Source organism: Pholcus phalangioides, unplaced genomic scaffold (assembly GCF_987345545.1).
Source record: "Pholcus phalangioides strain wild (caught in Gottingen) unplaced genomic scaffold, Ppha-v1.0 ptg000011l_1, whole genome shotgun sequence".
NCBI classification, from domain to species: Eukaryota; Metazoa; Arthropoda; class Arachnida; order Araneae; family Pholcidae; genus Pholcus; species Pholcus phalangioides.
In genome coordinates, this window is record NW_028301604.1 from 60,964,992 (window position 1) to 60,991,610 (window position 26,619).

The 26,619-nt window shown below is 34.6% G+C and overlaps 1 protein-coding gene across 4 annotated transcripts; it reads right to left on the reverse strand.

The window, feature by feature from the left end:
• Positions 1-376: 376 nt before the first annotated feature.
• On the reverse strand, positions 377-20,550 carry LOC149080655 (uncharacterized). 4 transcript variants are annotated; one of them, XM_089239837.1, is made up of 10 exons: positions 10,069-10,595; positions 9,901-9,973; positions 9,451-9,638; positions 8,878-9,221; positions 7,321-7,466; positions 6,229-6,384; positions 5,970-6,125; positions 5,094-5,249; positions 2,977-3,228; positions 377-586 (listed from the first exon to the last, which is right to left on the reverse strand). In XM_089239837.1, exons 3-10 carry the CDS (start codon positions 9,592-9,594, stop codon positions 570-572), a joined length of 1,371 nt encoding a protein of 456 aa, XP_089095963.1. In that variant the 5' UTR covers positions 9,595-9,638; positions 9,901-9,973; positions 10,069-10,595; the 3' UTR covers positions 377-569. The 4 variants fall into 4 exon arrangements, with proteins under 4 accessions (XP_089095963.1, XP_089095962.1, XP_089095964.1 ...); XM_089239836.1 differs by lacking the exons at positions 9,901-9,973; positions 10,069-10,595 and adding an exon at positions 20,269-20,550; XM_089239838.1 differs by lacking the exons at positions 9,901-9,973; positions 10,069-10,595 and adding an exon at positions 20,377-20,535.
• Between the last annotated feature and the right edge of the window lie 6,069 nt (positions 20,551-26,619).

Sequence of the window (26,619 nt, forward strand, 5' to 3'; positions counted from 1 at the left end):
GTTGGTTGCAAAAGTAAATTCTCCCTTCCAAAGCAAATAAATAAAAACTTAGTTAGACACAATTATTTTTGTCAATGATTTATGTTGTCAACTCGTCTTGATTTCAGTTATAAATAAAGCTGTTAATCCAAATATTGCATCGAACAATGTTTATAGTAATGAACAATAAACTCACTCTTGATAGTTTCCGCTGGTTTTGAAATTTTCAGGAGAAGAAAAAACGGAGTTTAACTGTTGACAAACAAAAATTTAAGTTGCGATTTTATGAAATGAGTAAAATATTTACTTAAACATATATATGAAATGAAGGAAACTATAATTTTTTTCTCCTATATATGTTTGAATTTTCACTATCAAAATATAAAAATGAATGCAATAATTTGGAAAATATTTAATATGCACATTTTTTTTATATACTACAACATATTACCACCATTTCTGTACAAATCAAATGAACAAACCGCAGATAATACACTGACGTAACAGCAGAGGAACACCGTCTGCAGCAAAGCTTAATGCGGTATGCACGAGATGAGCTTGAAGCATGCGAACGTAATTCAGGGATAGTTTCAAAAATCCGTACCTTCTGGAAATGTAAAAAAATATATATATATTTTATTAAATTTCCCCATATACATATATATTGGTACTTATATCTATGAAAATTTCTTTTTGTTTGTTCTTTTTTAAAATTGATCATTAAGTTGGCTAGATGAAATTTCACTTGTATACACAGGATGCATCTCAACTGGCTTACAGCTTGCACCTAAAATTACTGACAGCGGTTGATCCTAGAGGCATACTTCCCATTACAAAAAGCATCCAAAGGACGTGTGGACCTCAGATACGCCATTCATATTGCATTGCAAGTGGTTGTATAGTTATTAAAATAGGAAATAATAATTTTTCATATTGACACCTTGTGCCCAAAAACCCAATTAGAAAGCCGTTACCTTGTCTCTTCTGAGGCCAACAAAAAATTCATATTTCTAAGTGCAATATTCACTGAGATATTTGAATTAAAAAAGAGGAAAAATAGGGAAAAATAGCATAAATATATAAAGGAAAACCCATTTTCCGTTAGTTTATCTTGTCCCCCAATGTTTAATCATTTTTTAAATTCAAATGTCTCGGGGAATATTGCACTTAAAAATGTAAAATTTCTTTCGTCAGGAGAGACAGGGCAACAACTTTCTAATTGAGTTTTTGAGCATAAGGTGTTCGTATGAAAAGTTTTTTTATTTTTATTTTAATAACTATGTAACTTCTTGCAATATGAATGACGTATCTGAGGTCCACACGTTATTTCGATACCTTTCTCTAATTGGAAGCATGCCTCTAGGATCAACGGTTCACCAGCAATTTGCTGTGCAAGGTGTTAACTATGCACCCCGTTTACAGTATGTCACGCTAAAAGTGATGAATTACGAATAATCATTAATCGTGGCAGTAAGTTTGATCGATTTTACTGCATTTATCACTTTTACTTATGATTATGAATAATAACAAATTTTCTTATGAAATTGATAAGGTTGATGAATATGAAGAAGAAGAAAAAAAACCATGTAGAAAAATCGCCTTCGTTTAACCACTTATCAGTTCTGCCCATATCTGATTAGTGTACGACACGTATATATTTTGTTATAAAAATTAAGTTAAATTAAAATACTGTAAGTGCGTAGAACATATAAAAACGCTCGCGAAAATTTTATCATTCTTGTATAATGTTGGCTTTCTTTACACACATCAACATGCGCAAACATAACAAGCATTTCCTATCATGTATATATACTTCTAGTTTTTGTAATTGCCTTTTTATTAAGGTTGCTGCAATTTTGAAGTATATGACATCCACATTTGTTATGGTCAACTTTTTCTCAGCCAACTCGTTGGGCACTTTGCTTGTTGTGGGGTTGTATTTGTCTTTGTATCGAATTGATCATCCTAGATCGAAGTACATGCGTAATTTCAGATAAATTTTGGTTATTCATTGAGGATTTATCATATTTACTAATACGAGCTTTGGATTAGACATAATTACCGTTAAATGGGATAATTATATAGATTACTAGCTATAATACCCATCGCTGCCCGGGTTTTCTTCAATTACTGGGAGAATTGAAAAAATGACAAACCATTGTAAAGGCTTGTGCACGTCTGAAACGCATTGCTGGGGAAACCATGGTAACCAAAGTAAACATTCCGAAAACGATTGTTGAGACCCAGAAACCATTGTTGCCCGACGATTTTCACCCATTTCGGGCATTTTCCCAGCTCTGACGAAATTTTAAAGTAACCTATCGTTCAATCCGGGTCCTGTATGGTATACATACAAAATTTGGCGACAATCGGCCTAAAATTGTAGATCGTATAGAGAACATACACACATGCATGCAGACAGAAAATCAATTTAATATATATACGCTATCTACTGTACAATAACCGGCGCTGCCTAGGTTTCCTTCAGACTTTACTGGGAAGATTGAAAAAGTGACAAAAAACATTATAAAAGCATATGCATGTGGAAACGCTAGGGCACCACGGTAACCAAAGTGGACATTCCGAAAGTGATTGTTGAGGCCCAGGAACCATTGTTGCCCGACAGTTTTTCGCCCATTTCAGGTATTTGCCCTGCTCTGACGAACTCTTAAAGTATCCTATCGTTCAATCTGGGCCCTGTTTGGTTCATTTGCAAAATTTGGCAATGATCGATCTAAAATTGTGGATTTGCATAGAGAACATACACGCGCACACACATGCAGCAAATCAATTTTATATGTATAAACAAATTTACCAAACTTACCGGAACGGTCGTCACCATATCATCGATTTTGAAAAAATAATTTTTATTTTTATAAAAAAACACTATTAAATTTAGAAAAAAAAAATTTCTTTCTATATTGAAGAATTTTGAAAATATACTATACATATCCAACAGGCACTATTGTAAGTACACTACCTGATCTATATACTAACCATAGGAGCTAATGCTGTTTGCTTGACTATGCGGCATATCAGGTGTATCGAAGCGTACAGTACGAGTTTTTGTACTGTTCTTTTTGGATGCCGGCAGGAAAGCGGCAGGTCTCTGCAATACAGGAATGCTTTTCTGATGAGAGTTCACGGGATAGCTTCTCGGTTGGAAAGACACTGGCTTTTCGTTGCTTTCCGACTTATTAGCATGATATGTAGACTCACAATGAACATTTTTTGCCGGTATCTGTCCATCTGTAACATAACATGCTCTTCAAAAAACCTGCCTCGAGTCACTCAGTATTAAAAATAAATATGTGAAGGAAACAGATATTTTCTGGATTTTTTGCCGAGTTGAACTCGAAGGAAAAGTCATCTGGACTCCACCAGGACCACTTGCACTCCGGGCGAGAATGTTACCATCTACACCACTGGAAACACGAGCCTTCTTTCCTTATTTCGCGCACTGTGGCGTGAGTCGCGTCTCCAGTGGTGTAGATGGTAGCAAGCTTGCCCGGAATGCAAAATGGCCTGGGTTCGAATTCCGGCGGAAGACCAGGTGACTTTTCTTTCCGAGTTCACCTCGGCATAAAATCCAGAAAATATGTTTCTTATCGTCGCGTCGTTGGTAAACATGATAAATCGTACTATATGATATACTATACATGATAATTCATACATGTATTGTATCAATATATCAGGGTACGATTGTAAAGTTTGTTATCATTACATCGGCGTCCGACTATATTCATCACACATACTAGGCTAATTTGAAAATTTTTCATATATATCAAATTCACCAATTACACTAGGTTATTATGCATAATCGCCGGTAAAATTGATAGTTTTTAGTATTTATCCAATTTACCAACGACGCTTAGATATTATGCATATTATCCGGTAAAAGAGATAATTTTATCAAACTTACCAAGACAATTGGTAAGTATGCATATAATAACCGATTTATCACATTCACCGTAACAGATATATACCATTACTCTGCAAATTAAATTCTTTGCTGCAAAAAGGAAGTAGCTCCATTTTTTTGGAGGGTTTGAGTTTTATATAATTGGTGATAAAATTTGGCCGGTGTACGTTTTAAAAGTAAAGTAAAACAGTAATTTTGTTATTGAAAAAATGTTAACTTCTCATTTCGAGTTAAAAAAATGATATCCTGAAACATTGTTCTAGAATTTCTCGGAAACTGGCATAATTTTGTAGGAAAAACGCTGTTGTTCAAAAACTCAAACACAAATATGAAAAACGCAAAATATAAATTTTTTTGGCAAAACTTTTTTTTCCAAATTAAAAAAATTTAAAAATCCAAAAAAATTAAAATTTTACAACGTTTTCCTTGGTTAACCGAAATTTGTTACAAATAAAGAGCTACCATTTTTTCTGAAGAAAATCCTTAAATTAATTTATTATTAAATTATTATTTATGTTATCATTGCCACACGAAAAAAAAGCCCTCTCGACTTAATCCCTTTGAACCAGTGCTTTCCAAAATGGGCAATATTGCCCCTCGAAGGGGAGGGGAGCAGAAGCTAGAGACAAACAACATATAGGATCCTAAGGGTTTTCTTAGTATTGGTGAAGTGAGAAAAACAATTTTTTTTTCTGAGAAGAGTTGTGATGATACAAATAACTTGGGAAGACTGTTCTAAACCAAAAATTACCAACCTTTGGTACATGTCCGCCCGAGGCTAGGTGAAGGGTCACTCAAGAGTGCGTGAAAAAATACCAATCAATAATGGTGGAAAAACAAATGAGGAAACGAAAACGTAAAATGTTAGTTGTGGTTGAAAATGCGGGGGGGGGGGAGGGTACGCAAGTAACGTGCACATCTTCAAGGATGTACTTGGAGCATGACAGGTTGGGAACTACTGCTCTAAACTAAAAGACGAAATCATAAACTTTTTCTTCTTGTGGTGAAAGTCGATTATTCTATGAATATTTCTGCCAACTGAATCGATGAAATAGAGGAAGAAAAAAATTAAATCGAAATTTATTCGTCTTTCATTTTGTTTTTTATCGGAATGAGAATGAGGCAAACTCATTATTTGTTTTTTAATTTTGCGTATAAAAACAGGATATATTGAATAAAAAGTATAGATTACCTCTGGTTTCATAGACATGTGAATTTGCTTTATTCACTTCATCAGTCCCCGTTATTCGCTGGAGACTTTGAAAGTATTTTGACGGTATCACTTTATTTTGGGCGATTCCAGAGAATCGAGTTTCGCTTTGAAAATTATGAGTATTGTTTTCATGTACTGTAAAATAAAATATTCAATTTGAAATTGTGTTCATATGTCAAATAAATATCAGTATTAAATGAAGCCAAATCATTTGATTTTGGTAGAAACTAAAATTAATTTTGTTGTTTTTAGAGAATTCAATTATGTTATATTATAGACAATGAATAACAATTGATTAAAATTAAAATTAAAAATCCTCCGAAATGTAAAAGTTTAATATTATTGTTTCGCAACTAATGTAAAAATTCTCAAATTTCGATGTTAATAAATTACTTGTAATTTCATTTTATAAATGATTTTAATATAAAATTACCGAATTCAAAGAGAGGTAATGATGAAATATTTTTTTTAAATTTCATTTTAACATTAAAATTAATTTGATTTTAAAGTACAGATGCATTGCATTAGTAAATTACTCTCTTGGTATTTTTCAAGATCTTGCATGGCTTTACACGGTAATAAATTTAAATACAGTATAAACTTTGTTATAATAATAAAATTATAAAATGTATGTATGAGTTTAATCAATAAATTTCCTTTTCACATGCACAAACTTACAAAAATAATTTTTTGTTCTTTCCGTTTAAAACTGGGCACTCATTGGTAAAATTGAGCAATATTATAGCAAATATCATATTTAATAATAATTAAAAATGATCAGAAATCGTGTTGCTAGTACGTTTATACACTAGAAAAGGAGGCAACAGCTTATATTGAAAGCGCGTACACACTCACCTCTACTTTCATGCATTGAGGCCGGAGAAGAATCAGATTCTTCTGTGCCAGTGAGTCTTTGCAAATTTGTGAAGTATTTCGAAGGTATCACCTTCGACTGTGGTATTCCAGTGAATTTGGATTCCATGTATAGGTGATCAACATTGTTTTGTATACCTTTAAAAGACATTAAATTAATTATTAACCTTTTGACAAATAAGAATCTGCAGATGCTAGAGTGAGGGACCTTGATAATAAAGTTAAAGTTCAAAATCATTACCTTTGTTATAATTTGACATATCTGAATCAGAAACATGCTCTTTATCTGTCCCCGTCATTTTCTGAAGGGTATGGAAATATTTTGACGGTATTGTTTGTTGTGGTCTCGTGCCTCTGAAATTCATTTCGCTCACGTTATGTGAATTTTCATTTCCACCTTTCAAATGAAAAAAAGCTTAACTTATTGATAAAGAATCAAAAAAACTATTCTTCCACTTCAATACATTTTTTTTAATTTGATTAAAATAGTATATATATATATATATATATATATATATATATATATATATATATATATATATATATACAAATGATTAATCTCTATTCTTCAGTAATTAGTTCGTTTAGATTGTAAAAAATGAAGGAATTTATGTGATGAACGGCTTATTAAGCTTAAAATAAGTTAAAATATACGGAGGGCATAGAAAAGTTCTTTTATCCTGGAATAACTCGTGAACCATTGATCCTAGAAGCATACTTCCAGTTACAAAAATTATCCAAATAACGTGCAGACCTCAGATACATCATTCATGTTGCAAGGGATTGTGTAGTTATTAAAATAAAAAAACTTCCTATACGAACACCCTGTCCTGAAACTTCCAATCAGAAAGTTGTTGCCTAGTCTTTCCTAAGCACCCCTAAAAAAAATCCATGCTCTTAAGTGCAATATTCGCTTAGATATTTTTGAATTCGAAAGTCGCTGAAAATCAGGGAAAGAAACGCATAAATCCCCCAACAGACAAGTTCACTCAACGCTTCATATGCTGCTCTTTCCCTCATTTTCAACCATTTTTTAATTCAAATATATCCGCAAATATTGCACTTAAAAAGATGGAAATTTTTTCTTCGTTGTGCTGAGTGAAGACCGGACAACAACTTTCTAATTGCAATTTTCAGGACAGTGTGTCCGTATAAAAAGTTAATTTTTTTATTTTAATAATTATACAACCCCTTGCAACATGAAAGACGTATCTGAGGTCTACACGTTATTTGGATACTTTTTCTAACTGGAAGTATATTTCTAGGATCAACGGTTCACGAGTTATTCCAGGATAAAGGGACTTACTTAGCATCCCGTATATGTAAGGCTTACTTTTTTCATCAGGTATTTCGTCTGTGTCAGTTATTATTTGCAAGACTTTAAAAGCTTTGGATTGCGTAACATTTTTCGGTTCAAAATCCTTAACTTCGTATTTGTAGTTTCGAGGAAGTGTCTGCGTTCTCTGAGGTGAAGCAATACTGAGAAAAAAAAACAATAATCAATCTGAAATATTTGGTCACGGAACCCGTTTTTGAAATCCTTTACAATCAAAAAATTATATTTTTACTGCAGTAAAAACCAACATGGATGACACTTGTGCCAGGCCATTCTATTAGTTGAAGTAGAAGAAAATAAATCTATATACACACACACAGTATACTTGATAATTATATATTAATATATAGAATCATATATTATATCATTAATATATATTGCATATATAGATACACGGAATAACCAAATGGAGAATGTGATATTTTTCGGCATGGTGAGAATTTGGTTTCGTAGTTAAATCTTATTTAGCAAATATGTCATCAATCTGTCAATTATTTAGTAAGTTTCCAAAATAAACTTGTCATTGCGTTTCTAAAAGGTTAAACTTTCGCGGTCCTATGTCGAGGTGGAATCGACATAAGGAAAAACCAGTATTTCATTGTTACAACAGCCCCTTACGTTCATAAGAAGGCCCCGTGAATTTGGATTTTCAGCGAAACTTATAAGTTCACAAAAAACACAATAGCTAGCATCCAGGGGCCTTCCTCACTGCATGGGGGGGGGGGCGCACACAATAAAGTACGAACTTCACCAACGAAATATCTAAAAAACTCTGGACTGAAAAATGTTAAAGTAAGGACCACTATTAATAACCCTTCAAAGCTCAGCAGTTAGAAGAAAGGTGAAAAATATCTCGTTGTTATTGCGCTTTGTACAGCAAATACAGAATAAGCAAATTGTTAAATAAATTCCGTATTATTTTTCAAACTTTTTCAAAATCAAATTTTTCAATGCATAATGTATGTCACGAAAACGTAATACTGTGCATATTTAATAAATAGGTAACTTCAAACTATATAATACTGCACTTTAATAATAAATATCTTGGCACGCAACACGTACATAGGAGCTTTAAAATTTTAGAAGGAGGTTGGTTAATCTTGATCATTTGATCATTTTGTCGCACCACGGTCATTTTATGCACACGAGGGATAATTAGACCGGGACCTATAATTTATTGCCTATTCCGAACGGCAGCTTTTTTTTATACCGAGAGATTGGTGCGCTAACCCCTCGATGTGGGACGCTCTGCGGTAGCAATCTGTTTCTGTGGTCATAGTTTCCGTATCTGTTGTACCCCTGTGTCAGGAAAGTTTTTTCTGACAAGGACGAACCGGGTATCGCGACACCTCTAAACATCCTTTATATACCTGAGGCGAATCTTATTGACCTGGGCTACCGCACCCGTTCTGCAGATTTGTATCATAACAATTTATTTTAAAACCGAAACATTCACCTGATTAAATTTTAATTCACTATGAATTGCTAAAATTTTAAAGTTTTTCCTCGTGATTGCAATCAAATCGCATGTTATGTATAAAAATATAGTATTACCCCTTTTCGGCTACTGCTATTTCCGCCTGTGCTTCTAGAGCTTCTAGTGCATTCTCCATCGAGTACATATCCAGAGGAGAATTATAAGTAGGCTTGACTAACACTTGTTTCGGAGAATGGAATACTGGCATCTCTTCAGGTATATTATGTGCTGCTAATCTATCTTCATAGTGCTTCTTTTTACGTTCTATTCTTTTCTGAAGCTTGGCATTTAGCACCTCAGATAGATCCAATCTCCCTGGAGTATATGTGAATGGTTTTTTGTCCCGTTTCAAACTGTTTAACAAAACTGCCGGCATGTATTCAAAATGATTATTTGGGTATATCGGTTCCTCTGAAGGTTCCTATAGGAAGTTTAAAACATTTTAATTATAAAACAATTTCATGTGTAAATGAAAATTGTGCAGCAATTATATTTTTAATGAAATTTGTTTTATCTCAATTAAACGTACACACGTGACTAAACAAATACAGAAATATATTCATCCTCTTTAATTTAGGAAACTTTCGAATATTCATCAATGTTCAACACTTTTTTGACATGATATAAAAAATATTAGGCATATATTTTACCTCATTTTGATTTTGTAATGGTTTGTTACTCTGAGTAGTTGATGCGAAATTTGTCGGCCTTTTGCAAGATTTGGCGTTGATTTCACAGCTGCTTGTCCAGTTGGAGGGCATCAGAGGCTTTGTAGCAAACGGTAATGCTTCCATTTCACCTGTGTGTGTTTCGTACCTTGGTTATCGAAGAAAACTACCTACAGTTGTAAAGGGAAAATTAAAAACCTAGAATTTTTCAATTTACTAAATTGTACGGTCGACATTTTGAGCGCACATTATGAGAAAACACTTGTCAAAAATAATTGTGTGAGAAAGTTTAGCCATTGTATTGTATATTCTATTAATCTTCAAACGTAAAATTTTAAAAATTTTGATCAAATTACTCAACTGATTATTCAAATATACCTCGAACACACACACACACACTCATTTAATTATTACATTTTTGAAAGTTCTTACCACCACTGAATCAACAAGGTGATAAGTTGAACGTGAAAGACGATTTAGTTGAGTCCACCGAAGAAAAGAAGCACTATAAGAAATTCAGATCAATTCAAATTTAATCTAGTGACTTGATTAATGTGAAAAAAAAGTTTCACTCTTATTAGAGATGGAACTCTATCGTACCTGGTGAAAAAGAGAGATCCTCGAACAACGAGTCATTTGATGCCAGTTTGCAGTTGACGCGAAGCAGATTCGTATGCTGTGTCAAAAGGGGTAAGACTCACAAGTAGTTTCTTCAGTGTTTTTATCTTTTTAAACAATTCTCAGAGCCCTACAAAACAAATGTGCAAGGGAAAAAAGTATTACGGGCTAACACCGTCGAGTTTTTAGCAGACGCACTGCCATTTCAGCAACATTATTATGCCGTGGGAGTTGTTTCTCAGAGATTCTTTTTTCTCTCATCGCCGACTTTTGTGTCCTTTGGCCAAATTTTTTTTCTTAACACACTTTATTAACACCGCTTTATTTGAAGCATTCGTTGATATTTGGGTTCGGCCCAGATGTTCTTTTTGGTTTCAACATTCACATTTCAGGTCTCTTGTCAAAATTAAAAACTTCCTTCAAAAAACATCAACAGACTTAGCCCCTTTATTTGTTTACATAATGTCAAAATGTGCTCTATAAGTTGCTCTTCGGGAAACGTAGTCATTCTACGCATAATATAATGAAAAAAAAAAAGCATTAAAACAAATTCAATATCCTTTACCCTTTCAGACCCTGCATACACAAATGTGGTGGTTGCTTTTTCTGACTGTAGAAAGTTTTTTCAACTTCAGGAAATAAGTCCTCACTTAATGGATTGTGTAAATTTTGAGTTAGAATTAAGGTAAATATGAACTTTGAGAGCTTTCATCAGAGGGCATCCCTTAAAGTTGAACTTTCAGGGGGTTATTAAGATGGCTTTTTTTTCCAGGTGGAAGTGTCTCCGGGAAAAGTGTGATTTATTACATAAAATTTAGCAATAAAATGCTGGAAAAAATTGTATGTAAAGATGAATATACCCTGCATTTCATCACGAAAAAAATTAATAAAATTTAAGATTTCAAAAAATAAAGATTTGATTACATTTGTATTTTTAATATATTTTTTGAGTATTAAAAATTCAAAACATCTTGAAAATTCCAAGAAAATGAATATGCTCGGGTCTGAAAGGGTTCAAATAATCATGAACTATGGATGAGCAAGGGCGTAGTGGGGGGGGGGGGGACTTGGGGTCTGGTCCCCCCCCCCCCCGAAATGTGAGAAAATGACCGAAAAAAGGGAAAAAGATGGCCAAATCCATTGTTCTGTCACTTTGGTCCCCCCCCCCGAAATGAAAGTGGTCCCCCCCCCCGAACGAAATTTCTGGCTACGCCCCTGTTTATGAGGGAGCTATATTAACTTTGAAGGCTTTGTTAAGATGGATGCTTCAGAGCAATATTTCGTTTTATAAAAAGTGCTTAACTACTATAGTGCTCAAAATTCAATTCAATAATGTTTTCTCATTTGCATGCACTGTCCTTACCTCGACATATGTAAAGTAGAAGGGAGATATGTCTAGAAGAGAAACTGTCCTGACAAATAAAGTTTAATCAAATATGGAAGTAATTAATTCTTATTTAATATGAATTTATAGCAGAATCATACATAACACACATAATGAAAACTCTAAAGACCAACATTCCCATTTCACCTTCGTGTTTAACACTAAGAAAACCTATAACACCTTAATAATTTTCCTTGTACTTTGCCTTATAATTATCTATAAGAACCTGTACTACCTCATTTGAATTAAATTCATCAGGTTTTTTGCTTAGTAGACATTTTGAGGTTCTCTTTTTGCTTGCATTTTGATTGTTCTATCTATCCTATCTGTAGTCTTCTTTGATCGTATTGAAAGAAAAAATTTACGAGTTCCTGAGATTATTAAACATGGTTACACAAACTTATGAACTGTCTTGAAATACTAAATTTTTCACTTGAGCGTGACTTCACCTTTTACTTAAAGCCTTAATTACGCTTTCTTGAAAAAAAAAATCACCGAATATTCCTTATGTTTTACAATTTTCATTAGGGGTTCTAATCCTGCCAAAAGTCATATTAAATAAGAATTAATTACTTCTATATTTGATTATTGAACCCATTTTTAAATTTAGATGAATTACTTCATTTTTTGCCATATACGGTTTTAAAATATTCAGTTAGCATATTTTGCACACGTTCTATTTTAATATCAATGTATCATGGTATTTTTATGTTGGAAAAGTAATTTTTGAAAAATTTGGGTTCTCGTTATCTTTGCTCTTTTTAATTTTGTTAACAGTAATGCAGTAATTTTTTTTCAATTACTTTAATTGTTTTATAAATTTGGTATTTCTAAAGCGCTAAAAGATATACAGGATGTTTAAAAAAAATCATAACTGTTCAGCTTTTAATCCGTTTTGATCGAATAATGTATAGGTAGAAAGTGGGAAATCTCGAGTTTCACGCAGTTACCGACAGGTAGCGCTAACGCTCTTCCTTCGGCCGCCACCACATCAGTGTTTGTCAAGACCGCGACAGCACAACAGAAATCGTTTTGTGTTCTAAAATTCGCGACGTGCCAGTCCGTAACAACTGTTCATCGTGCTTTTCGTCAACAATAATGAACTTCCTGGTAATGAATTTCCTACCGCTAAGAGCATTAGGCGATGGTATAAACAATTCCGAGACATGGGTTGTCTGTGTAAAGGGAAATCCTCTGGCCGTTCCCCGCATGTCAGACGAAAATGTGGAGCGCATCCGACAGAGTTTCGCACGTGTAGTCCACAGAAATTCACTCGCAGTGGATGCAAACATGCTCGCAAAAGTTTGAGTAAAAGTGAATTTGACTACCGTATAGAGATATGCCGTGCATCCCAAGGTGGACATATTGAGCACCTTTAATTTGGTTTGTAAAAAAACATTATGATTAGCCATGTAATATAAAATTAATCAAGTGTCTATGTTCAATACGTTTTATAATATACGAATTTCAAATCGGGTGATTCTTTTTGAAACACCCTGTGTTTTGAGTTTATACACAAACATTACGTATACGTGTATATAGAGTGTAACTAAACTAATGGTCAGAACTGTAAGGGATGATAGAACTCGCCAAAACAAACAACTTTCACCATACAAGGTAGGGCGGAAAGCAAGCTGTGAGCCGCGGGAGGGCACTTTCTCTGGAGTGGATGAAACGTCGCTTTTCGCAGAACCCGTCATTCAGCTGGTGTTGCCTGATTTACTACAAAATGCACCAACAAATTTTCGAGCGATTGTGTGATTCCAGGACGACGGGGTGGCAACAAATTTCCTCCGGATTTTGCGGAACTACCTGAACATTGCCTTTCCGAATAGATGGATTTGCCACAGTGAGCCCGTCACTTGGCCTCCCAGATCTCCCGATCTGTCCTGCCTGGATTTTTCTCTGAGGACAGCTAAAAAGCTTCTTTTACGAGACGCCCATCAAGTCACCTGAGGACTTTGTCGACCGAATAAGCGTCGCAGCTGCAGACGTTCGTGAAATACCAGAAATCTTCCAACGTGTACGCGATTCACTCCGTCACCGACGTGACGCTTGTACTGCCGCTGGTGACCGTGCATTTGAGCATTTGTTGTAAAGTTTTCGATAATAAAGATCCTTTATCCTTAATTATTCGTCTTTACTGTGTTCTCCATTTTACCACGCAGGTGCCCTCTTGCAGCTCGCCGCTTACTTTCCGACCCCATATTGTATGGTGAAAGTTGTTTGTTTTGGCGAGTTCTATCACCCGTTACAGTTCTGACCATCAGTTCAGTTACACCCTGTGTAACCGTAATGTACCACATAAACACTTTGATCGAACTCATTCATGTCTTTTTCGTTGCCCATATGTGTTTTCTAGAACATTCGTTTTTACCGCTAACTCTTTGTTCTTCCACATGATTCTTATTTTCATTTTTTAATAAAATTTTTACGTGCTGTGCTTTCTCTTACGTAAACACCACCTCTGTTCAAGCTAAATATAAATCCACTCTGGTCCTCAAATTTGTATTTAGAATCGGCGGTTTACAGTATGTCCGGGTATAACAACCTCTGGTGTGCAAAAAAATAATCTTAGTTCTGTAAAACAAGCAAGCGAGTAAGTTTCTTCCGGTTTTAAATACGTATAAATACATATTAACTTTAGAGCAAGTCGAAAATAAATTCTAGTTTTAGGTGAATGAAGAAAAACATTTTTACTCGATATTTGAAGTGTCTTTCGAAGTTTTGTGAAATTCGCACTAAGTCTTCGGAGACGTCAGCAAAAGGAAAAAGTTGCTTATGTCTGAATCTTTCTCTACTCCGTAAAAAAAAAGAAAAAATATTGCACAGGAGTTTCTTCATGAGTAGTTTTCACTGTAAGCGCTTAGCATTAAAGATGTAAAAAAAAAAGTTTCGTATTTTGGTTCCGGTTCCAAAAATAGAGAGTAAGACATCGCAGAAATTTTGCAAATCTTGTGAGCCATCAGCACTTGGCTTGTTAGATTCACACCCCCACACTATTCTCGGAATAAAGATAACGTCGCTCAGTTTTGTTTTCAAAATGGCTGAGAAAGCCAGACAAGAACGATGAATGAATCGTCAAGAAGCATTACTAAAGTCAATATATGTTTGGCGAACGGTACTCAATATTTAGAAACAAAATCATGTTTCGATTTTGTGTCCAGGTAGATTATACTATAGAATTGTGAAATCGACCAATTTTTGCTGTGTCTGTTTCACACTGGCAAGTATTGTATATGCGAATGTATACACAATGAATAATTAAAGATTGGCACTCTATCATTATGGCGTATATCCAAATCCGCCTGCAATAGAACAACGGATTCTGTTTTACCTCTGGACAGGTCTGACAAGTCATAGAATATAGAAATGCGGCCAAAAAATGTGTCTAATAAAGATATGCTGAAGAACTTAAAACGAACTCGTATTTTGATAACATTGTACACCTAAGTTTCACCCGGTGAGTTTAGGTATAGATTTTACATGAAATAATTTTTTTGGACATAACACAAACTCGAAAAAAATAACTACTTTAGAACATAAAAATTATATGGAAAATATTTTTTGAATGTGTGTGTTTAAGGAGAGTTAGGTTCGATCAAACCATGATGATACTCGAAATAATAAATGATTTTAATTTATTATATATATAAATGAAATTAAAAATTATTTATTATGAATCCAGCAGATGTGAAAATGGAAAAAATGGAATTCTATAGTTCACACACACATGTTTTTGCAATTATAAATCACCATATTAGAATATTATCCGTAAGGTAATCAATTGTATCCCGAAATCAGAAAATCCCACAAAAAATTTTCTCTAGAATTTTTATACTCAATCAATTATTCGACAGTCTCCAAGATTTCTCTATTTTAACCTCTTCGCTTCAGAGGTACCCATATGGGTACATTCACTTTTAAATTGTTTTAATTTTTTCAAGTTAAGACTTGAGGTATGCGTAAGGGTACCCAACCCTCAAATGGCAATAGTAAAGATATCGACCTAAACTAATAAATAAATTAACTAATTTTTTGAATTTTATTTTTCTTTTTAAAGGGCATTTTAACATACAAGAAACATGAATCAGTCGGAAAAAAAATTTTAATGGTTAGTTTTTTGGCTCAGGTCTGAAGAGGATAAATATCTTGCTGTCACATAATCTCTGCCGACCATTGTTGAACCCGCGCACACACACGGATTTTCCGTGACGTCACAGCTCGGTCGGTACGGTGTATGCGGTACAGCAGATCCTTGATGCCAACTACACATTTCAAAAATGTCTCGAAAAAATTATTTTTTCTTCGCCAAAACCTAAAGCATTCCATCCTTTTGATACCTCTATCTCCAAACTTATATTCAAGTATTTTCCCCAACGCATGTGAAATTTGAGACCCTTATACACACTTTAAGATAAATAAACTAAAGTCCATACAAAACAAATCCACCCGCTACAGCTTCAACTGCTACTTTCGCCCTCTCTGTAGCAGAACTGCAGTTCCAACTTGACATCCAACCTCTCATTACTCATAGACTTACCTTTCGATTAACTTTACTTTTCAAAATCCTTCATGGGCTATCTATCGATACCTCTCTTATTTTATTGACACCTATACATTTTTCTAAGAGACTTAACCGTTACCTAAAGTTAAAACCTATTTTTGCACATGAACTTCTTGTGTGTTTTAAATTTAGTATCTTTCTTCAACCGACTGGAATAATCTTCCTACTATCCAAACTACGCACTATTGAAAGTCCGACGATTATTGATTTTGTTCATAAGGTAAGACAACGCTCTTATCAATTTTTATCTCCCCCTCCCCCCTGCATTTTCCCATATAGGTCTCAGCTAAACAATCTGCAATCTATATATATATATACACAATAACATTTCCTGACTGACTGATTCATTATCGCCTAACCGAAACTGCTGAAGCTATAAATACGAAATTTGGTCAGTAGTTTTATTTTATGATGTAAGGACTCACCAAGGAGGTTTTTTTTTCGAAATTCGATCCCTAGGAGTCATAAGGGGGTTCAAAAGTTATATACAGCAATCATGATGAGCCAAAATCACCAAAGCTATAAATATGGAATTTGGTCAATAGTTTCATTTTATAAAGGAAGCAAGAATGTATTTTTCGAAATTTGAGCCCTAAGGGGATTAGGTGATCATAAGTTTATAAATGTTTTGTTCAAATGTTTATTTATACAATATTGTTGGCCATGTAGGCCTATACAAGGGAATATGGTTGAATGTGACATAGATATTCTTTGATATTGTACAAAAATGTAGTGATAGTGAGGGAGTCAAACAATAGAGATGGAGAGTTTGTTCCATTCACCAATGGTATAAGGAAAGAAGCTGTATTTAAAGTGGTCTCAGTAGAAGAAAAAATATATTTTATTTTAAGGGAATGGTTGAGTTTTCCGGAGATGTAAGATGGTTTTGGTTAGAATACCAGAAGTTGATATAACCATGGGAAAACTTATAAAACAGGGTTGGTCGATGAATAAGACGAATACTAGAGAGGAGAAGGAGGAGATTAAGTTCGTTTTTAAGTTCGGACAAAACAACACTCGCGGGTGAAACGGATAGATTTATTTTGGATTAATCGCTATGCGCTGGGTAGGATCATTTCATTTCGTGCACTGCCCAGGCTCTATCGACCATTGTAAATTTTTTGCCATTGCCCCGGATGAGGGGGCTGGGTGGTGTCAGGTGCGTTATTATGCACATAAAATACATGAACATGAATATAAAAGCACATTATTAAAAAAAAAAGTATACAGATTTTTAAATATTTCTATTATACAATATACAATTTATTCCGATGAGATGGGGTAGGATCACGCACTGATTAGCGCTATTGCGGTAGTAAGTACGTGCAGCAGTTAGTTGTCTGTTTCAATGAGTATCGTGATGGCTGACTACACAAACGAGTAATACTCTGGATCTCAATCCGTGTGACCTTTTCCTATGGGGTCACATTAAATCACTCGTTTATGCGACACCTGTGGACACACCGGAGGATCTCATAGCGCGGATTGTCGTCGCTGCGGCAGACATCGAAAGCATACTTGATATCTTCGAGCGTTTCCGGGAGTCGTTTTTACGTCGTTGAAGACTGTGCAATGGTGTCAGTGGCAGCCACTTCCAACAACTCTCGTAATAATTAATCAAATAAATCTTTCTGTAGTTAATTATTGTACTTTTTGTCGTTCCAGCGTGACGTTGAAACCTGCATGCGTTTTTCGCGATTTCCACCCTCTTAGCGTGGTTTGCGACACCATGTTCCATTGCAATTTTTGTTTCTCTTGATGTCTGCTAACAACCCTCTGAGTTTGTTGGTCCATTAACAGAACATCCTGTATATACCGAGTGAATGTGTGGCATACTTTCTCTATGTTATATAGAGAAATCACGCCAAGCCGAAACCGTTGAAGTTATAGATATGAAATTTTATTGGCAGTTTTATTTTGTAATTTAGAACCTCACTAAGGAAGGATTTTTCAAAATCCAACCTCTAAGGGGATTCAAAGGTTGTATGGGACAATCATCGCTGAGCCCAAATTGATGAAACTATAAATATGAAATTTGGTCAATATTATATTTCATAATACAGAGACTCACTGAGACAGGATTTCTGGAAATTCAACCCCCCAAGGGATCATGAGGGGTTCAAATGTTATATGGGAAAATCCTCGCCGAGCAATTTTCAGATTACCAAATCCAAGCGAGCGAAACTGCATTTAACAACTAGTATTGATTAAATAAATAAATAAATGATGGATGCGTGAATGAAACTTAATGTTCCTTTATTGGCCGAATTTTCTCGATTAAAAACAATTATTTAAAAATGTGATTATAAATGAAAACTTTGTGAGAAAATAAAATTCTGATCAAAAGTTAAACCTACTAGTTAAGAATTACATTGCTACATAGAAGGTGTGATTAATGTTATGTCCCGGTAAGTTTCGTGCAAAGCATGATTTGGTGTAAAAAAAAAAGAAGAAAGTCTCTCTCTTGCAGGGAACGGTTGCTAAAGCTAATTTTAAAACCCTTCTTTTATGTCCTTGAAGACTTCCCGACGTAAGGTGTATCAAGTCGCTATCATGACTGTCATCCACAGATAGCTACATTCTGTTGCTAAAATCAGTACATCGGAATGGCATATACGTTTGGTGAAGCTATTTACTTGATCAATGTATCTATTTGTATGGCATGGAATGAATGAAACATATACTGTACTAATTAGCTATGTAAATATAAACGCCTTAAATTTTTAGTTTTCTGGTGTCAGTGCCAATCGCTCAGTAAATAAAACATTGCATTTTCTAAATGCAATTTTCCAATTTCTTTTTGCTCCTTGATTTGCATGTCAATTTTTTAAATCCTAAACAGTCCTTAGAATATCGAAACTAGGTTGATGGTTTTTCATTTCTGAAATTATACATAGAACGTCTTTGTTGTTTTTGCACAAAAATTTCATGTGGAACATTGCTGTAAGAAAACAGGAACTATAATTTTTTTATACTTCAATATAAAAACCATTTTCAAGTTCCTCTTTTTCTTTTTTTGGTTGGGCCACATAAATTTTAATTTTCCTCAAAAACACAGCACCAACATTTTTAATTTGAAGCTGTCCAGTAGTGGGACTTTCTCTGACTTCACAAATTTATATAAGAAAGTTTTTGTACATCTCTGACATAAGCCATTTGAAAAAATAATTAAGATAAGATATCGATGATTTAAATACCTTTAATTAAATAATTTGATCTCGAAAAAAATTATCCATATAATTATTTATATTATTATTCAACTTTTGTTTTCCGTCTAAATGTGATTTTTTTCGTATTTTTATGAATCAATATATTTTACGTGCTACATATTTATGATATTTTTATGATTAGATTATAAAATTTCCTACTCCGAAAATTCTACATATTTTTATGTCCAAAAAAAAAGAATGTATGCTTCTTATGAAATGACTATATCAACTTTAGATATATATCTTGATTAAAAAAAATTAAACATGTATTATTCTTTTAGCGAACTGATTGGCAAGGTATGATAAAAAGCAATATCTTATATATTTAAACGCAACCTCATTATTTGGCAGTTCGCTAAATTTTCATATTTTTTTCATCTTTCGATATGGTAATTACAAAATCACCGTACTCGTTTTCAATAAGAGTATAACAAACATTTGAATGAATTAATTTGACGAATTTGAGTTAAAAATCCCCTATTTTTTATTTTCCTCCGATTTTAAAATAACGAGCTATTAAAATCACATTTTTATGCGAATCAATTTAGATAGATGATGTTTGTTTTATTAAAATATAAACTGAAGGATTCGCTTACGTCATAATAACAAATAAAGACATGAAACTTCTTGTCTTAATATGCATTAGGGAATTTTCGTACTTCGCAATTCATAATGGTTTCTCGATAAATTCCAAAAAAAATTATCATGATTAAATATGGTTTTAGTGTGTGGCAATATATTTTGATTTATATTTCATTCGGTCCCTTTCTAAAACAATCTCCTATAATTTACAAGCTACATGGTTATTTCGTCAAGACGGACTGCTTATGAATGAAGTGCCTAGCCTAGGCGTTCTAAACAAGGTAGCACGGTAGGTAAATCGAATCAAATGCATTAACTTATCCATAAAATTTATAAAAAAAGAAAACGTTCCTCTAATTTTTTCAAGCAACTTTGTTTTCCGCTAGTCCAGAATACGTGATGCAAAAAAATATATATAAGCAGAACAAAAATAGCCTTACCTAACGTATCCTCCTAGAACTTAAACAATTCATTGAAATTCGTGCGTTTTTGGGAAGAAAATAAAATCCGAAGAAAGCATCCTCCTTGATTAAATGATATTCCCTCACCTGTTTTTCTCTATGATGCTTTAAGCAAGGTCAAACAAGAAAACTCTCGTAGCTAATCCATTGAAAGGTTGCAAAAAGTGGAATGCAGTCAGTGCCAACTCAACCACCAAGCAAACCTACGACTGCAAAATATACCACCTGATGAAGACGAAACAGAACGACACATTTATTTCTGGCATTTCGACGCGGTGTCAGAAAGCTAACTCTGCTTGGCCTTAGCTCGCTAATCTTGTTATTTTTGGCCTTATTGGCGGAGAAGAACATAGTTAAATATCTAAATTTATGAACCCTTGATGAAATGCCACTCAATTATAATGATTATTTTCAATTTTGATATATGTCATAATTATGTAAATTCCATTATAGATTTTACGTAGAAGGAGTATGTGATACTAATTATTAGAGCGATCTATAACGCATCAATCAGATAGTTTAAAGACGCACAAATTAGAGAAAAGTTGTAAAAAATAAAAATAAATTGAAAGTATATTATATGAGCTATAAATGAATTTTAGGACATCGATATGTAGAAAATCTACTGCTGCCGATGAAAAAACTTATTATGTAAGGTAGCTTTTTTTTTTTTTTTGCTTAGTTTACTTTTTTGTTACTTTTCTACGTAATAATACATTAAGTACTCCGTGAAAATTATCAGAGAAAAAAATGAAAATTATATTTGATGATGGTTCATAAATGATAAAAGCTTCTTGTAGTTTTTAGAAGCAACGTTAACCATAATAATGAAGACCCGAGTTTCAAAATAAAATTACACTCGCACGTAAAGCTTCTATTGTTACGTTCACAGAAACGATAGAAGTCACACTCGACCTGTGTGCAATGAACATGAAGTTCCAATATATGTAATGACCATATGTCCCAATTTGAACAAAAATATCGCGTTTATAGAAAATGAAAGTAATTTGATTAAATAATCTTTTTATTTAAATTGCTTTAAAAAATTAAATGAGTTTTTAATTTAAATAATCGTGGTAATGATAGATAGTTTTACCTGTTCTTTTCGAAGAGTTACTTCATATCTGAGAATTTCTGAAACTTTTTATGGAAAGACGTGGACAAGGTGGCAGAGGTTCTGGGATGACCAGGAGCCCGAGGATGAGGCAATTCACCCAGTGCTGCCCAGAGTTAATCTGAAACCAGTGGAATGGGCCAGAGAAAAAATTCTGCTTTTCTCATACCATTGTCCGATCACAACCTACCTGGAGCGGTTTTAAAAGGCAAACTACGTTAACATGCAACTGGGTGCCCGCACACAAGCCAATTCCATGTGATGAAACTGAAAGTACAATTGATCGAGGAGTGAGACTGCAAGATGGTGAGGGATCAACGATCATCCAAGACTGGGGGAATTTCAAGAGATTTCTTGAGGCCAACTTACTACTTTACTGCACATCAACTCCTGTCATATATCGCGATACGTCAATTTCTAACCAGCGGAGTTGGAGGAATTAAGGCCCCATCTATTGGTGGTCACCTCAGGCTCGGTAGAAAAAGAACTTGCTTCGGATGTTCTAGCCCAGATTCGAACCCGTTGACTTTGACGGTAACCTTCGTAGTGGAAGACGAGCAGCTGACCACTGCGCCACTCGGGCTCCTGAGAACAACCTGGAGCAAGTTCATAATAACGACCTCTAGTTGCTAAGAGAACAGATCCACCCCTCCCCATCAGATCGAATGAGGCAGCAACCGGTGTCACCCCCCCCCCCCCAATGAGAAACATTTCTAGAACATGGAGATGCAGAAGATTTCACTGACAACGATAACGACTCGAACTTTCTCCCATAGTCACTGATGGCCCCCAGGTGCACAAGGGTATAGGATAGAGAATGATGGAGTTACTTAACATGTATGTTCTAGAACTTGCATGAGCATTTTTGAACTTTTGCGTCCATGCCTCTTCATAGTCATATTTTTCTGTGGCCCCAAGCATTTGCTATACACCGTCCCCTGTACTGCTTTGCTCTTCCGTATGTCTGCACTGTGTTATATATATACATTTTTTTTTTGTGGCTCCACGCGTTTGTTTTGCACCGTTCACTGTACGGCTTTGCTTTGCCACATGTATACGCGCCTCGTAAGTTGGAGAATCGCAGGAAACCAACTTCACCCGACTATTAATGAGTCGTAAACGAGTTCGAACCTGAATCCTCACGATGAATCCAACACGATGCTCACACGTTTCAATTACTAATTAGTATCTAAAACTGGACTTTTCGCGTGTGGAAGTTGTAAGTGTATGGTGAGAGTAGATGAAACAAGTGGGAAAACCACAGAGCAGTACAATTATTCTTGCATGATCCCTATCAGAAACCACTCAGCTGGATCTTACATTGTTATCGAGGTCAGATATTTAAATGAGATTACCACCCAGCTAGATGAGGAATACTGTGGGATAGTCTGTATATGAACCGTGCAATGCACACGCATGAATTTCAGGAGCCGAAAACTCATAAGGGTACCTTTTTGCTGAAAGCAAATCTTCGCACTGAAGTTTTTCTGAACCATAGTAATGCACTTATAATGAAACTTCTAGGAGCTATAGGCTAGAAAACGCAATAAACGTACTACCGGCAATTAGGAGCAAATAGCATGGATTGACTCTAGTCCCATTTCCATCTATACTAAGATGTTGCGCGGCTGAAAATATGGTGGAGCCCGTATGGAACTATGATCCGCATACCAGATTGAAATCGTACAAGTTCATCGTGATTCGATGATGGAGTGATGCGGAGCCCTCTTAAATGAATGGGCTTAACCCCGTAAGAAATAATGCCAGAAATTTCTCACCAGCTGGTCAAATAAATGTAGTTTAGTTCTGAGACAAAACCTTCGATGTTTGCCCCGATATCATATAAAAAACATTTGCTTTCATTGATTCAAAAAGAAGTATCCCTCAGCTTTAACCTAGTATAAATGTAAATTTTTGAAATGCTTGGGAAATTATTTATCTGTTTTCCAATCTCTCCATGGAGCACCAGGAAATCTTTGGCGGTTCACAGTTTGGGAACCTCGGCCCTAAGGTAACAAAGCTTATGGTGTTAGTTGTACCTCTGTAGCACAAGACCAAATTGGCAAAACTATATTTTAAGCTTGAAGATCGTTGCATTTAATTAACGAAGATCGGTAGTGGTTGATAAAGAGATAATGATATAGATGTGTAAGCCAATAAAGTTCATGACTTAATCAAAAAATACTAATTTCAATTCCGTTGGTATCTACTACTACAAATTTGTTTAGTGAGTAATAAAAACTTGTTTAGAATTAGTCACATAAAGAAATATAATTTTTCCATTGATCTCTAAGCTATTCTGTCCTAATCGCCTCGCATTCATTATCGAATGAATGAGATAAATGCTACACTAACATCAAGACGTCTTCTTTAAACGAAAAAGAAGACGTTTTGATATTAAGTGTAGCATTTTTATCTCGCTTATTCATTCGATAATGAATGAGAGGCGATTAAGACAGAACAGATTAGAGATCAATGAAAAAATTAGATTCATTCTTTATGTTTTGTGCAGATATTTTTCTGTGCAATTTATTAAACCTGCTAACGGGTTATAAATTTGTCATTTCGTTAGTCAAATTATAGCCAAGCAGTTAAATTCAATACAAATGAATTGACATGTGTCCATTACATTATATTTTCATTCTTTTCATCTATTAGAATATTCTAGGTTGGAAGAATTTGCATGCACAGTATAAAGAATAATGTATAAACTATTTGGCACAGACCCTAACATTAGTCTTTGGTAAACAACCTTAAACTTTGCGATACGAGTTTTAGTTTACATTATTCAATTTACGAACCCGGCTTGTGCCACTGTCTGTTTCAAGCTTTTCATGGAATTTTGCCATCATTTACTCATGCAACTGGATATTTTGTCCCCGTTTCGTCTGACGACGAAAATTGTACCACCTACATTTCCTCTCCCGTTGTGAAAATATAGCTTCCAAAAAAGAAAACTAAAAGGAGGGGGAGGAAAGCAACAAGTTCATTTCTCGACGCTTCTGTTTAATGACAAGCATCAACCAACAAGGTCACGCAATACCACACAAAAGCCGTGTTATGAAGCCAGTACTGTGCGTAGTTGAGAATCGGTGGTCTTGACAAAGACCCAAGATTAATTTAAGGTGACATTGCACCTCTCGCACATGCACAATGTCATAGTTAACAAACACCATGATACTGCTTTTACATGAAATACTGCGCATCACAAACTTAATTCATTTTACTTCTGCATTTTTAGGTCCTCGAATTACGATTCAATTGTTAAATTTCGATAGATATTTAATAATTAAGGAAATATGTATAACAAGTTTTAACCTCTTTCCGCACACGGACGAAATATTTCGGCTCGGAGCAGAGAGAAGAAATGCGTTCGAGCTCTACCTCCTTTCTTTTCCTCGTATCGAGACACTTCATCGGTAACGCTATATAAGTGAATTGCTTTTTTATTTCTTTCTTTTTTTATTGTTTTTCTTCTACGGTTTGACGAGCAAAATATATATGTATAGTATAACGTACAAGGGGGAAAAGAAAAAGGGGGGGGGGGAAAGAGGGGGAAAAGAAAGGACAACCTGCTTCACGGATCTTTTTTTCGTTTATTTCCTATATTTTAACAAAAATTCCAGTTTTTGAGATTTATCTCTGCTACTTCAACTATAAATCGTTGAAATTTGTTGCCAAAAGCCTTTTTTGAGGGATTAAATTCTAAAAAAAAATTACTTGTGTTATATTATTTCACGATCTCTGCATGTTTAGTATCATTCGAAAGAGGAATAATGTGGCTTTGTACAATGATAATAATTATTATCTATTTATAACATTTTTATTTTATTTATTATTTATCATATTTTATTGTGAGTGATGAACGTTTGCTGCTTAACACGTGGGGATCCAAGATATTATTGTAAACAGCATGTTTTAGTCCTTTGAGCTGAAACGCCGTGTATAATTATTATTGTAAAGAGCGTGTTTAAGCAGCACCTCCTAGAGATAGAAGGCCTCCACACGAGCTGCTAACTTCATCTGAACGTCATGAGAGTAGTCCGGTAAGACTACCTAGCAAGTTTGCCATGTTTAAAACCACGGCATCCTATTTCATTTCTTCTTATTTTAGTGTAGAATGTTACTTGTTGGCTCACAAATACCGCACGGTGATTGGATGTGGGGCATAGAAATCGTCAACTATGTACCTGATCGCGTAATTACAATCCCTACTCTCTTAGTAACACAGGTCTTTCTTGGCTACTATATAAACTCCACTCCAGTTTTTTGAAGAACATTAAAATATTTAATTTATCCTGTAAAGAAGACAACAAAATAAGTACTGTACATTTTTTCCCTCGCTCACATGCACACTGTTACCTCGTAACAAGCATCCCCATATCTTCTTATTTTCCTTGTCCCCAGAACCAAAATCAAACTACCACGCAATGAAGCCCTAAAAGAGATTCAAATTAAGTCCTCTCTTTTCTGGATCAGTTCTTGAACTTCAACATGATAGCTACCATTCTTCGCTGGTGATTCGGTTATTGTGAGGGAATAACAAAAATAAAATGCATAATGCAGAATTTCTTTTTAATTCCTTGAAAATTCCCTTTGCTTTGAATGATCCCTTTAGGTCAAATAGTGTTTGTTTTTGTAACTGTCTTTTTGTCTTGTTTGGGTTTTTTTTTTTTTTTTTTTTGGTCTTGTCTAAATAAAAAAAAAAAATCCACGTATTATTTGCTATTATCTGATAGTTTAGGACACCCATTGGATTCAACTCCATTGAAAGTTTTTTACCGTGAATGATTTTTGTCCTACAAAATGTGTTTTACTTTTGGACATTCATAGTTTGAGCGGAATGAGCTTTCATAACGAAATTTGCATTCAAAACTACGGTTTCTTATTGGTTTAACCAGGGCCGTAACTGGGGGGGGGGGGCGGCAACTGTCCCGGGCGGCAAAATTTAGGGAGTGGCACTTTTGGGTGGGAACAAAGAACACCATTATAAAATTATCGAATTTTAAAGTTGTGGGCGGCAAAAATCCTAGTTACGACCCTGGTTTAACATAAATATTTTACTGTTTTAGGTCTTAGAAACGAGAGAGAGAAGAGCATTTCATAAAAATTCAATTAGTACCCCAGGGGTTTAGTTTTTTTCTACAATACTAAACTTCCGCAACCCATAGAAACTCATTCATTTCGACTCATGCAAATAAAATCACAGAAAATTT

Excerpts from the sequence above, each read along its gene's own strand:
- LOC149080655 (XM_089239836.1), bottom strand. The coding sequence starts at position 9,594 with ATGGAAGCATTACCGTTTGCTACAAAGCCTCTGATGCCCTCCAACTGG. Across the intron at positions 5,250-5,969 it reads CTCAATGCATGAAAGTAGAG|TACATGAAAACAATACTCAT; the intron begins GTGAGTGTGTAC and ends TTTATTTTACAG. Across the intron at positions 3,229-5,093 it reads ACATGTCTATGAAACCAGAG|ATGGACAGATACCGGCAAAA; the intron begins GTAATCTATACT and ends GTTATGTTACAG.